The following is a 14,564-nucleotide window of genomic DNA, read 5'->3' as shown; positions in this document are numbered from 1 at the left end:
CATCCCCAATTACATTTTCCAATAAGACATTGGCTTTGGTACAGGTCTAAAGGCACTTAACCAATTTTAATATATTAAGACCAATTTCCCTTGAATACTAATTACTATCTAATGATGAAATGAGAACCAGGAACTTTCCAGAAGCTGGGTGGAAAGTATAAAGTAAATTAACCGTGAATGTTGGGGGACTTCTTGTAAAAGGGAGGGAGAGGGAGAAGAAAGGCAGGCTTCTGCATTCCAATACAAATCTTACTGTATGTTTTAAAAGTCCCAAATATGGGAAGTGTTTTTGTTAATCATCCCGACAGCAGTAAGTGCTGGGTGGAAAAGGAGACATCTCGCTGTACATTTGTGCTAACACAGAGTCTTCTTTTTAGCTTAATCCCTTGAAATATAAATGATACACTGGCTCAAAAAGAGAATTTTGGCATGTATTTTACTAGCATCTGTTCAGCTCTGTGCAGGGAAAGGGAATAGGCACGCGCGCGCGCGCGCACACACACACACACACACACACTATATATATATATATATATATATATATATATATATATATATATGCATGCACTCATCTGAAAAATAGCTCTCACTCTGGAATTCTTTTATCTGAATAAATGACTAACTTTAATTACAGCAGCTAAAATTAGCCTGAAACGTATCATGCAATTGTAGCCCTCTGTAAAGCTCTGATCCACAGCTGTCCAATTCTTCACATTCCCCCCTTTGATAGGCTTTAAATACTGAGTTAGATTAAACAAGAGACAATCCTAAGAATATCAGCCAGGAACTAAAGTCCTATTGAGCTCACTGGAATTCTTACTTCCAAGTAAACGTATTTAGCTGGCTTGGGCTATTGAACTGGATGTCCTGATCCACCCACGGGGGCACACAAGTGCGTGTCCTGAAATGGATAAGGAGCCATGGGCATAAAACGTGTGTGTGTGTGTGTGTGTGTGTGTGTGTGAGTGAACTCCCTGGATCCAGCTGATGGGGCTGTGTCTACGTAGCCCCAGTCAGAAAGCTGGCAATCAAGCAGAGGGGAGGAATTTAACATAAGAACATAAGAAGACCCCTGCTGGATCAGACCAAGGGTCCATCTAGTCCAGCAATCTGTTCACACAGTGGCCAACCAGCTGCCCATGGGAAACCCACAAGTGGGGCATGAGTGCAACAGCACCCTACTACCCATGTTCTCCAGCAAGTGGTGTACATAGGCATACTGCCTCTGATACTGGAGGTAGCATACAGCCATCAGGACTAGTAACCATTGATAGCCTTCTCCTCCAGGAATTTGTCTAACTCACTTTTAAAGCCATCTAAAATGGTGACGAACACGACCTGTTGTGGTAGCGAATTCCATAGTTTAACTCTGTGCTGTGTGAAGAAGCCCTTCCTTTTATCTCTCCTGAATCTCCCACCAATCAGCTTCATGGGATGACCCCACTGGGTTCTAGTATTTTGAGAGAAGGAGAAAAATGTCTCCCTATCCACATTCTCCACACCATGCATCATTTTGTGGACCTCTATCATGTCTCCCCTTACGTCCTTTTTTCTAAGCTAAACAATCCCAGCTGTTGTATCCTTCCCTCATGGGGGAGATGCTCCAGCTCCTGGATCATTTTAGTTACCCTTTTCTGTACCTTTTCCAGCTCTACAATATATTTTTTTTAGATGTGGTGACCAGACCACAGTTGCACCACAGATTTGTATAAGGGCAGTATGATATTGGCAGTTTTATTCTCAATTCCTTTTCTAATTATGCCTAACATGGAGTTTGCCTTTTTTACAGCGGCCACACGCTGGGTTGACATTTTCATCGAGCTGTCCATCACAACCTGAAGATCTCTTTCCTGGCCGTTCACCGCTAGCATAGATCCCATCAGGTTATATTCGAAGTTGGGATTTTTTTGCCCCAGTGTGCATCATTTTACATTTGCATTTAATTCTCCTTGCTGCATGGCCGATTTCTGATAGTGTGTGTATAGCCCTGGATGTGGCATGCCATTGGACTGAGGCCAACGACATCCATTTCACTACTACTTAAAATGTTACTGTGGGCAGTTGTTTATTCTAGACAAAATTGGCAGGCCCCTGCTTTGCTGTGCACTGGTGTCCTACACTGGGGTAGCCACCATGTAGCAAAACTACCGCAGCTGAGTCAGGGGCTGGAGGGTTGCTCCAGCCGCTGGCTCAGCGAGGGACTGAGTTCCTGGTTATCTCCAGTCTGTGATCGGAGATTACAGTGGAGATTCCATGAAGGGATCCATGAAGGCTCCATGGGCTGGATGGTGAAGCTACGCGGGGAGGAGGTTCCCCTGCTATACTTTAGTCCCCATATCCTACTATACTATAACTAAGCAAAAGTATGTGATTGAAATAATGGCATACTCCTCCCCAGTTTTCCCGTGCCTCCATTTCCCTCTCCCTTACTCTCTTGCCTTCTTTGTAATGATTTCTAGATGGTAATCCTCTTGGGGCAGAGACTTGTCTTCTCACACTTTGTAAAGTGCGATGAAAAATGGATGGTGTAAAAACAACAGGAGTGCAATAGTTGGTGAGCATCCAAAGTAGGCCCCCAAAAGAGAGAAACGTCTCAGGATGCAAAGACTGTATTAATGGACAGTGTGGTGTGTTTTGGCTTTTCTTACTGAGGCCTTCTTGAAGGGGTTACAAAAAAATCTGCAGAGATTCTTATAACAAATGTCTCCTGCTGTAATTCACTGGCGACCAGCAGGAATTTGTTATAAGGATCTCTGCAGACTGTCTAACCCCTTGAAGAAGGCCTCAGACTAAGAAAAGAGGCCTAAATGTGTCACGCTTTCCAGTAATAAAATCTTTGCATCCTGAGATGTTTGTCTCTTTTTGGGGATGGCAACAACACCAAGGTTATATTGCCTCAACATAGAAGAGACAGGTTTGAGAATGCTCCATCTGTGGATCGCTGAGGAAAAGAAGCTGGTAAAAGCCTGAAAGAAGCCTGTGGCTTGGAAAGGACGGGGCCAAAGTCCTGACCTCTTGGCAAAAGCAGGCTGGAGCACACTTGCACGGGTGTTTCTGGAGCAGGGGGGCTGATCAGGAGCTGGGGCATTAGAGAGGCTCATAACAGGCTCATAACTTTACAAGAACAGAGGTTAGGAGACAACAGATTAATCACAAAGTGATAGGGTGCAGACTATTTAACCGAAAAGGTATGAAATCAATCACCGGAATTTGGGAAACAGAAGTCTTTTTGGCAAGAATGAAAGCTGCCTTGGGTGGGTGGGGGGGGGGAGGAGGAGGAGGAGGAAGGAAGCAAGGAAAAAGAAAAAGAAAAACCCAGATCCTCTTCCAACTTTGCTTGCCTAGCTGGCTGCTCAGCCGCGGGATCCAGAGGACATAACTTACGTGAGCTTAAGCAGTTTACGAGAGCACAAGGAGAGCAAGGGGGCGGGGGGAGAAAGGGCCAACATACTATTCTCACGGACGAGGCAGAATTCCAAAGTGCTCTGGCTTTCCAAGGTACAGTCTAAGTCAACAGGGACGTTTGGCTCGTTCTGCTTCTCCAGCCGGTACTGAGGGCCTGAAAACAGACAATAAATTTACAGGCTGAGAAAGGGAACAGGGTGGGGAGGAGGGAGGACGAGAGACTAAAATGATAAAGAATGCCAGGTCAGGCTGCGTCTGAACAAAGCCCCATTTACTTATTGATTTAGACCTAACGTTCCTTTCCAACAAACAGCCCTGCGAGGTAGGTCAGTATTATTCCCATTTTAGCACCAAAAGAACAGAGACTGAGAGCTGACTGGGTTTTTTTGCCTAACGGAAATCCCCCCAGCAAATTCATGCCTCAAGTGAGGATTTGAATCCAGGGTTCTTCCGATACAGAGCCAACACTCTAATCTGGAAATTCCCAAATGGCGTACTGGAGCATGAAGGTGTGCCGTGAGGGAACTGTTAAAGTACGATGAAAAACAGAAGTCATCAGATGAGGAAAGGCTTCTGTAAGACTGAAGCACCCACCCACTCAGCCAGAAGCACCATTACAGAGGTCTGGCTCTGGATTCTCCTGCATTCAGCAGAGGGGCTGGACTAGATGACCCCTGAGGCACCTTCCAGCTGTTATGATTCTATTATTCTGCTAGGTCATTTTGTTGGATGTGATTATATCATCCAATTCCACAACAGAATTTACCCACCCCTGGAAGAGGCTCCCTGCTGCTCCTCTGCTCAGTCAGCCTTTGCTGGGGGCAGATGACCTTTTCCCCATCTCTGCATCAGGGGTGACTGGGCAATTCAATCCCCCGGATACAGAAGAGTTGCATAAACTGCTCACCCCCAGATGAGGACTCTGTATGAGTCACTGCTATGTGCTGGCTTCCTTCCAGTCAAGAGGCATGCCCAGGTGTGCAGACTCATGTAGGAACACAGAAGGACAGATCACCTTTGAGGGACAGGTCATTCATTCTATGCCACACCCTTAAAAAAAATACCCCAAACCCACAGTAAGGCAGTACCTTTATTAGGACCAACCAAAATGTCACAGAATAGTGAGCATGTTTCCGAGTTCTCTAGAACTCTTCAGCAGGCTGGATTTTAAGCAGTTTGGTGGGGCAGAAAATGCTGGGTTGGTATTGAAGCTGGCTTGGCCACAGTCTTAAGATGGAGTGCAGGAAGAGGGAGCAGACTTATTTAGATTAGGCTCTAGAGCAGCAGGCATTCAAAAAGCTTGTCCTACTTATTTCTGAGCAGGGTTAAAATGAACAAGGATCACGTTTTGTCCCTACCCACTCTGCCTTTGGCCTGGCCCACAAACGGAATGCGGCCCCCAAGATATTTCCAAGATTGGAATTTGGCCCTTGGACTGAAAAAGGTTCCCCACCCCTGTTCTCGACAGTGGTTCCCAACCATGGGTCCCCAAGTGTTGTTGGCCTGCAGCGCCCATCAATTCCCAACCTGCAGGGCCAGTGCATGATGAGAGTTGTAGACCAGCAGCATCCGGGGACCCAAGGTTAGGAACCACTGCATGTCTAGAAAGTAAATCTCCAGGTTCTCGAAATGACAACAACAATAATATAAAAGTTTGAGAAATGCTGTTCTAATTCAATATACAATAAAAAAATCTCTACCTTTGCCTCCTTTAAGCCCCTGAAATGTTTCTCTATCTAACCATTTGCTGAGTGGCTGTGTGCAAAAAGGAACAATAGGCAAATCGGGAGTTCCATGTTTCATCATAACCCTCCCATAATTCAAAGCTAGCAAGCATTTAGAAATATTTTAAACACAGGCAAATAAAAGAAAATTTAAAAACCGGAAACCTCCAACTAGGAGATGGAACGTGTTAGCCAATTAATTTCAAGATTTACTGCAGCTGGGTTTCAATTAGGGCACCTTCCTTCCTTCTTGCTCCAGCTCCTCCCTCCCCGAAGTCGTGAGGAGTGCATGCTCCGTGCCAGTGTATTTTGCTCGGGATACGGCACTGATTTGTCGGGACAACGGAGCCCCTCTGCTCTTGGTGACTTCTCGAACAGATACAGAAAAGCTACTCATTTGTGGGCCGCAAGGTGGGGTGGGGCACAGCGAACGCCCTCTGTGGCCAGCGCGATCAGTGACGGCACATGGAGCTGGTTCCGGGCATTTGGAAACCAACTGCACTCAGAGAAAAAATGACCCACCCCCAATAAGGTAAAAATAAAAGCAATGGCAATGAAAAAAGCAGGGATGGGAGGGAAGATGGAGAGAGGGGAAAGAGAACAAAGCAAAACAAACAGAAACAAACAAACAGAACCCCCCCACACACACACAAAAGGAAAGACGTGGGATCCGACAGCAAAGTAGCAAGCGTTCGCTCCCTCTCTTAAAAAATTTTTTTTTAACTGTGTGCATGTTTGTGAAGAACCTCGTGCTCTCAAAACCTAGGCAAGAATCAAGGATTGCATTGACATGATTGCTAAATCCACATGCTGAAATGGAAACTGTGTGTATAGTCAGATGTGGCTTAAGATTGGAGCAGCCTCATGTAAAATGATTCTTCAAACTGAGGACAGCCCAGCTTTCCCGGTGTCCATGGAAGACATGTCCAGTTGCCAAGTCTGCTTAGAATACAACAGATTACTGATCCAACGGGTTAACGACAGTTGAGATGATTAATTATCTGTGTCTTCATCAATTAATGGATTACCTTTAAAAATCAATCTGCATACCTCCAAAACTTTAAAATGGGTGGGTTTGTTGGTTTTTAAGATGGCGGGGGGGGGGGGGAGTATAAGACAACTTTTACAATTTAACAAAAGGAAGCTCCTGCACATCGTCAGATGGAAAAGCTGAGTTTCGGATTTCCATCTGAAATGAACTGGAACACAGTGGAACCAAGAGCAGTCTAAAAACAATTAAAAAGCAACTAATATGCCAATTCGCAGGACTGATGCTCAATAGATGGAGAACTCTGTAGCTCTTTCTACAGTCCTGGAGGGGGAAATCCCCATTATCTTCTGGCTCCTCAGACGGTGACTCAGACTGGCCATAGGATGGCTCTCTAACTTGCAGGCCAAAGAAATATAAAATGTATTGGGCAACTTTTCTCTCATCTCTGCAATGGACCTGAAGTAAGAAGATGCAAGCACACACCCCTTCCGGTATCACCAGAGTGCCAAGCAAATGGGGACCACACTGGGTTTCTGGCAGTGGATCACAGAATCATAGAATTGTAGTGTTGGAAGGGGACTACAAGACCAGCGAGTCCAACCCCTGATAGGGCCCACTGTGTTCTGCAGAGGTTCTCCATCCCTTGCATGGCCTCAAACGGCTTATGGAGACGTGAAGGAAGCAATTCCTGTGCATTTGCAGTAACTGGCAGGAAGGGAAAGACATGAGTGCAAATCCCTCCACTCTCGGAATTGAAGCAAGGAGCACAATCTGGAGGGAAAGTGTTGTTCACTTCCCCCTTCTGTTATGGGATGCCCTCCCCAAAGGTCTGCCTGGTGCCAACACTGCTATCATTTAGGTGCCAGGCCAAAACATTTTAATAAAAGATTTAATTGTGCAAGTTTTAGCCTGCAATCCTAGGCATGCCTGCATGGGAGCAAGTCGCACTAAGCTTAATACTTCTGCGTGGACACACACAGGATTGCACCGACAGAGCCTGTTGGCACGTAACTAAGCCTCGCCCTTAAACAAGCCATCGGTCCCACGCTGAACAACCCACAAAGGAGCCAATCATGGGTTGCTCTGGGATGCTCTGGGTTGGTCAGGGGTGCTCTGACTTGGATTCCTACATTGTGGTGGTGTAGTGGCAAGAGTGTTGGACTAGGAGCCAGGAGATCTGGGTTCTAGTCCCCACTTAGCCATGGAAGCTCACTGGGTGACTTTGGGCCAGTCATAGACTCTCAGCCCAACCCACCTCACAGGGTTGTTGTTGTGAGGATAAAATGGAGAGGAGGAGGATAATGTAAGCCACCTTGGGTTCCTTGCAAGAGGTAAAAAGGCAGGGTATAAATGCAATCAATTATATATATATATATATATATATATATATATATATATATATTTGAGCAGGGGGTTGGACTCGATGGCCTTGTAGGCCCCTTCCAACCCTACTATTCCATGATTCTATGTGGAGCAAAAGTGGAAGCGGAGGGTGCGCAAGAGGCAGCGCACACACTCTCTCTCTCTCTCCTGCTGGTGCATGACAATCCATGGGTTGTTTAACCAACGGGTTGTCGTTATGTGTGAACCAGGGTGTATGTCATCTTCCATCTGTCGCCCTCCCAGGTTTCCCCACTGCTTCTTCCATCTTTTCTTCTTACCAGAAGAGGAAAAAAAACAATCCGCTAAGGAAGAATAAATGGAAGAGCTGCACAATCCCCGTCGATCGTGAGCACCAGAAGCCCTCAGTCTGGGAGCACCCATGGTGACAAGGCTGGAGTGCTGTGGCTCTGGAGGCAAAATATTTTCTGCCATATAGCAGCTGTAGAGCACATATAAAAAGGTCCCAGGTCCAAACCCTGGCATTTCGAATTAAAGAACTTCAGGGCTGTGCTTAGGATTCTGCACAGCCAGTGCTGGTGAAGGTAGATACTACAGGGCTAGATGGACTACTGGTACAGGCAGCTTAGGAACATAGGAAGCGGCCTTATGTTGAGTCGGACCCTCCATCCATCTAGCCTGGTATTGTCAGCACTGACTGGCAGCAGCGGCTCTCCAGGGATTCAGGCAGGGTTCTTTCCTAGCCCTGGAGATGCTGATTGATGTGAGAGCTTTCTGCATGCCAACCATGTGTCCTACCACTGAGCTATGGGCCTTCCCATAAGTTTATCTCACTATCTACTGACATCTCTGATACTTGGGCCTCACTCATAGCGCTACCCCCAAAATTTCCACAAAAATAGGCAGCTGAAATATAATATATACACACACACACAAACATGTGCTCACACAATCGGCCAAAACCGAAGGACCTGGAAATGGAGAAAGAGGCTCAGATCTTTCCAAGATGCTTGGAGATTATTTAAAAGCACACAAAAGAGAAGCTCAGCTAGAATATATACACCATAGAATTGGTGGTTGATTCAGGAAAAGATGAGAGAAAGGACTTCTTCACGCACAATATGTAATTCATGTGTGGAATTTGCTGCCGCATGATGTGGCGAGGGGCAGTGGCTGAGATGGCGTTAAAAGGGGCTGAGAGGTCTGTTTATGGCTGTTAGTCATGATGGCTACATGGGGACTCCCATCTTCAGAGCCAATGTGTCTCTGAGTACTAGTCGGTGGGGAGAAAACAGTGGGAGAGGGCTGTAGTCTTCACGTTCTTCCCACCTGTGGGCTTCCAGAAGGCACCTGGCACTGTGGGAAACAGGATGTTGGACTACATGAACCTCTGGGTTCTTCTTATGTTACTAACATTTCATCTTGGATATGATGGGCAGAAGGTAGATCTGGATCTACCGGTGGATCTCTTGGTGATCGGCAGTAGATTGGCAGTGATTTTTGACTTCCAATTATTTCGCAATAGCAGCAACAAAATGACTCCTCCAATCACTCTAAATTATAATGCTGAAATGAAGAAACCTTGAGGCAACCAGGGGTGATTTTGCATGTGGAAGGATGAGGGCCTAATTCAGTTTTCGTACTCAGTACAAGGCGATCCTTAATTAAATTATTTAAATATGTGGATGTCTTTTGCACCAAGTTTCAGTCAGTGATTCTTGGGGTTCTAGTAAAAAACAAAGTAGATCTCTCAAGATTGAGGTCTGTCCACCACTGACCTAAGAGACCCTAACAATAAGTCATTGGGATTATATCAGATCTAATTTAGAGATCTCTAAAGTAGCATGCCCATAACCTGATCATCCCATTTTAACTGAGAACCAGCACGGTGTAGTAAAAAGAAAGCTGTAATTTCATTGATTAACACTGATGGGACATGGCCAGGGAAGAAAACCTAAATTCCATGGATGCTATCTTGCAACCACCAGTGGTCACACATGTGGGGCTGTCAACACTTGAACACATGTGTCTATACTAGCTTTCCTGAGCCTGGTGCCCTCCAGATGTGCTGGACTACAAATCCCACAATCTGCTGAGGATTGCGGGGAATGTAGTCCAACACATCTGGAGGGCACTGAGTTCAGGAAAGCTGGTCTATACAATTTCCAGCTGTAAAACATGCATGGTTCCCATGACATTTTTGTTTCCTAGAGCTTAAAAAAATCCCTTCTAACAGCTGGGAAGGATCATTAAGGTTTTAAAATTAAAAACAACAACTGAACATGACCTGTAAAGGTTAACAATTCTGCTTTATGCTACACCCTGGGAAAAAAAAAAGCTTCCCCGCCTTTGATGACGAGAACTATAACCAAATTAAACAATTCCCTCAACAAAAGAGAGAAAAGCTGGACCCTATTATAGGCAGCCATCCTGCTGGCCAGCTAAATTGCAAAGCTTTCAGAAAGGCCTTTGAAAGCCTGACCCATCAGTTCTAATTTTTAAAACTTATCCTTTCAGTCAAGGCGAGAAAAAGGCCCAATTCCAACTTTTATCTCTGCTACAAAGTGCTGTTATCTCGGGCTGATGTCAGGAGCTCTATCTCTCTTTCTGCTGACAAGCAGAGACGAGAGAGATAAGATTGGGAACGAATCTCACTTCTCAGAGTAAATAAATAATCAATACTCATCTAAATGTAAATGAGAAAGTATCCCCCTCTGATAACAGGGCTCTTATCAAAGAGCCAATTTTCCCACAGGCACTTGGCCTCCACCAAATCACCATCACTCTACCCAGGCCTAATGGCTAAAAATGGTCACTAAATTGAACCGATCACCAGAGATCAACTAAGTTCGGGCCTCGGCTACTTTCGCGCCCCAATGTTTGGGAATGCAATTCTGCCCCCATTAACTTTCAATAGCAATGAAGAATGCATGGGTCAAGGGAGATGAAGCTGCATGATAAACAAACCCAAACCTGCTTGCTCTTTTTCTTGTTCTTTACGAGAAGAAAAAGCAAAATAAAACTAAAAGGGAAGCAAATGCAATAAACAAAAATGTTTAAAAGCCCTGTTAAGGAAGATGCAGCTTTAAGTAAGGCTGTTGTGGGATGAATCAGGTCAAAATCACAGGAAGATACATTTCTGGGGGACAGTATTTTTTAAAGTGTATAAACAATGACCTGGAATGAACTGCATTGGCCAGAGGACGCGGGATTCGACCCAAAGAACACTATGTGCCAAAGGATGCTGTGCATGAATTCCACCATGTGTAGTGTTGCCTACTGGGATAAATATTATTTATGTATTTATTTGATTTATTAGCCGCCCATCTGGCCAGCTACCCGGCCGCTCTAGGTGGCATACAATGCTAATAACAAATGTACATAATCAACTGAACAACAACAACAAAAAACATAACAAAACAACACTGCTCTAAAAAACCCTAACCCACCCCAAATGTCCGCCTGCACAGCCAGGTTTTTAAAGCCCAGCGGAAGCTCATCAAAGATAAATGCACATGAAAGATGCTGAAGAAAGCACGATATAACTTTAAACATTATGGTTGCTTTGATGTGGACAGCCAGTCTGTCTGCCTGAACTGCACTGTGTTGGTTTCGCAAGCACATCTCCTGATCTATCCTGCCAATCTGTACAGGGCTCCTTTGATCTCCACACCCAGCAGGGTTCTTGGATGCAGAAGGCAAAGTAGTGGGTCTGGTTTCCTGCACAAAACAGGACTCTATATGGGGACTGGGTATGTGGACTTGCAATGGTTGAATCAGAGGAGGTCAGCTTCTTGTCTCGACAGTACTGTAAAGCCCAAATTGCAGATCCCTCCATTCCTGGTTGAAAAGTCCAATACGTTTTGAGCAATACAGCTCTTCCTTGGTGTCACTAAGGGAGCAATCCTATGGATACTAGACACTGTCTAGAGGGCCATAGGGTTGTTCTGTTTCTGGGAACCGTGCCCCCCCCCTCGTTGCTGGCGCGGTTCTTTCCGTGCCAGCTATGCATCTGCGCTCGGAAATGGAGCATGGAGATAGGGAAGAGGGGGTGGTCCTGGGGGCGGGGTGAGAAGGAGACTGCAGAAGCTGCTTGATGCAGCTACTTATCAGGTCTCCAGGCTCCTTCCCTCCCCTTCCCCGAAGCCACGTCTAGACAGGCCCGTCTAGCCAAAAATGCAGGTTGTCTGGAGTACGGAGGAGAGGATCCCCTCTGTGATCCAGCTGCCCTGCACAGGATAGTCGGCAGCCTCCGATTTTGGAGGATGCCAACTATCCAGATAGGACTGCGCCTTTAATTGTTTTCTTTCAATGTTTGCAAAGGAGAGTGGCATCCTCAGCAGGACCCGGTCTGTTCCAACTTGTTCTCTAGTCCTCTCGTCTCTAGTGCTGTGGTCTCCAGTTCAAACCCCCATGGAACAGATGCTGCGGGGGAGAGGAGGACGTACATTTACAATGAACAGGGCCGTAACTCGGTGGTAGAGCACAGGTCCTTTGTTCATTATCCCCCGTTAAAATGATCAGGTAGCAGGTGATGGAAAAGACCTCTGGCTGAGAGCCACTGATGGCTGGAGTAGACAGTACAGGACTAGGTGGAACCATGGTCTGATCGAGGTATACAGGAAGCTTCAAATGTCCATACGAGAATGGGCTTCATTCCTTTCCTTGGAAAAGGGAGGAAGGAAAACCCAAGCAACAGCCTTAAAGTGCAAAATTGCCCAGTACTTGGGACTGAAAGTTGAACTTCTATAGAGCACATTTGGAAGCAAAGCCTTTTGGGTTTTGGCCCAGGACTGGTGCAACTCCTATTTTAAAATAGCTATCTCTCGCTTTTCCAAAACAGTTTACAAAAAACACAACCATAAACAAATTAAAAAAGGAAGAAAAACAAGAACAGAAAAGATTAAACAAACCAGTCGTAGAAAACAAACACAAGCAGATCAGCCGAATGCCAGCTGGGAAGAACTCGCGGTCATCTCGCTTCTGAACACTGTAGCACATGGACAGGGGTTTAGAAAAGGGGGGTATCTCCCTCCCACAACTGGACGGCACCTGCTGTATAACCTGGCCTTCTTGCACTGGCTCTACGTCAGGCACAAACCCAGTGGATCAGACACTGACTCCTGTGCTGTTGGTCAAAGCATTACAGAAAGTTCCAGGAGAGGTATTCACCTCCTCTCCGAGTCCGTGTAGCTCAGAGCGGAGGTCTTTCCACAGGGTGGGTGCCACCGCGGAGAAGGCCTGTCTCTGCATCGCTGCCAAATGGAAATCTGTAGATTGCAACTCAGGCAACCGTGCTTCCCCTGAAGATCGTAGTGGCCTGGGAGGTTGGTATACAGGGAGACATTCCTCGAGGCATCCTGATTCTGAGTTGTATCAGGCTTTGTATACTAACACCAACACCTTAAACTGAGCACAGCAGCTGCCTGGCAGGCCGTGTAGATCTTTTGGCACAGGCGTACTGTGTGTGCAGTAAGGCGCCTCATTTAGTAACCCAGCCGCTGCATTCTACATGAGCTGCAGCTTCCGAACCAGCCTAACGGAGGGAATCAGGGCCCCCCCAGAAAGCCCGTCTGTGTTGCTGTGTCCTGTAAGACTTCCAGATCTGCTGCATGCATGCCATCACAATCTGGGCCGCTCCTTGGCAAGGAAGGCCACCGGGTTACCCTCTTGGCACCTCCAGACTTTGTGATTGCCTGTCTGCATTGGATACTTGCCAGTCCTTCAGGCCTGAGTGCTCTTTTATATGCTGCTGTTTTACCATTAGGGACTATTGGGGCTGGAACCGGGAACCAGAGTTGCGATTTGGATCATCTTCCTGGGCAGTGAAATCTTTCAGGTTCCGCCCCGTCCTCTTCCCACCCAGGCCAGCCACTGAGGGTAATATCCAATGTTAGTCCTATGTAGAGTAGACCCACTGAAATGAACGAGACTTCAGTTAGTTGCAACTAACAAGTCCCAGTTATTTCAATAGGTCTATTCTACAAAGGACTAACACTGGACACTACCCTGGGTCTTCTGGGGTAGGAAGGGCTATAAAAGGGCTCTTCCTTGGACTGAAACTTTGCTTTAGCCACAATGGTCTTCCTGGATTTGGGGGGTTTGGGTGTGTTCCTTGGCTCCAACTCCTGGCTCCGTCCCTCGGCTCGGACTTCCTGGCACAAAGGAAACTCCTGGTTCCTTCCTCCCCTCTGACAGCTGCTTATGCCTCAAAAGCCCTGACATTTGCAGACAGGGCTTAGTAATAATTGTGCTGAATTATGTGGTAGTCAGAAATGCAGAACAGAATTAGGCTGATGGTTCTGGCTTGTTAGGAGAGCAACAAGCCAGAGATCCCAGTTCAGACGTAATGCTAAACAAACCACGGATGGAGGCTTCCTGGTTGGTTTACCTGCTTCTGCTGGCAGGAAGTGCCAAGTGGGAGGGGGACTGAGCAGAATGCATCAGGGTGATAAGCAGGATTCTCAACAGTTCTGGCTTGAGCATCCTTGTGTTTTTAGATGGTGCACCGATGTGTTGCAGCAAACGTCATCTTATAAGGGGCATTCCCTGTTGTGCGAGAGAATGCCTCTTAAGAAGGTGCTTCCCATCTGCAGTTTTTATAAGCGCTTCTATTAAAATATATGTCACTTTTAAAATCAATTCATCTAACCCAGGGGTGGGGCAGAAGGTAGACCTGGATCTACTCATAGATCTGTGGGTGATTTGCAGTGGATTGGGAAGGATTTCTGACCATGAACTGTTTAACAATAGCAGCAACAAAATGACCCCACTCCACACCTCCCGGGGCCCTAAATTATAATACTGAAATGAAGAAAGCTTGGGGTAACTAGGAGTGGATTTTTGTGTGGAAGGACAATAACTTCTGTTCAGTTCTGGTACTCAAAACAAATGATCGGGCTCAGAATTCTTTAATTTTAAGTGGTTTGGCGGGGGCGGGGGGGACCATGGTCTGGTTGGTAGATCTCAGGGCTCTAGTAAAAACAGTCAATCCCACAAAGTTGATCCTGCAAACGTAAAGTCTGCCCACCCCTGATCTAACTTATTAGATTTTATGCTGTAGGTTTTATGCTGGTTGCATGGTTATTATTTTAAGTCTATTT

At 46.1% G+C, this 14,564-nt stretch overlaps 1 protein-coding gene across 7 annotated transcripts in view; it reads right to left on the bottom strand.

Annotated features, from left to right (window-relative positions):
* The window catches only part of MAPKAP1 (MAPK associated protein 1), a 234,658-nt gene that overhangs the window by 70,807 nt on the left and 149,287 nt on the right, over positions 1-14,564 (bottom strand). For 5 of the 7 annotated variants that reach the window (XM_084820720.1, XM_084820721.1, XM_084820719.1 and 2 more), the window contains one exon: positions 3,452-3,559. The exons of the other annotated variants lie outside the window; for them this stretch is intronic. In XM_084820720.1, the coding sequence (XP_084676846.1) occupies positions 3,452-3,559 (108 nt within the window). The remainder of the gene's footprint in view (positions 1-3,451; positions 3,560-14,564) is intronic. 7 annotated transcript variants of the gene reach the window in all.

The sequence above is a fragment of the Heloderma suspectum genome, chromosome 14 (assembly GCF_057233095.1).
Source record: "Heloderma suspectum isolate Gila_16-S chromosome 14, 16-S_ref, whole genome shotgun sequence".
Classification (NCBI taxonomy): domain Eukaryota; kingdom Metazoa; phylum Chordata; class Lepidosauria; order Squamata; family Helodermatidae; genus Heloderma; species Heloderma suspectum.
Note: the sequence above shows the minus strand (reverse complement) of the source record. Positions and strands in the feature narration are given on the sequence as shown.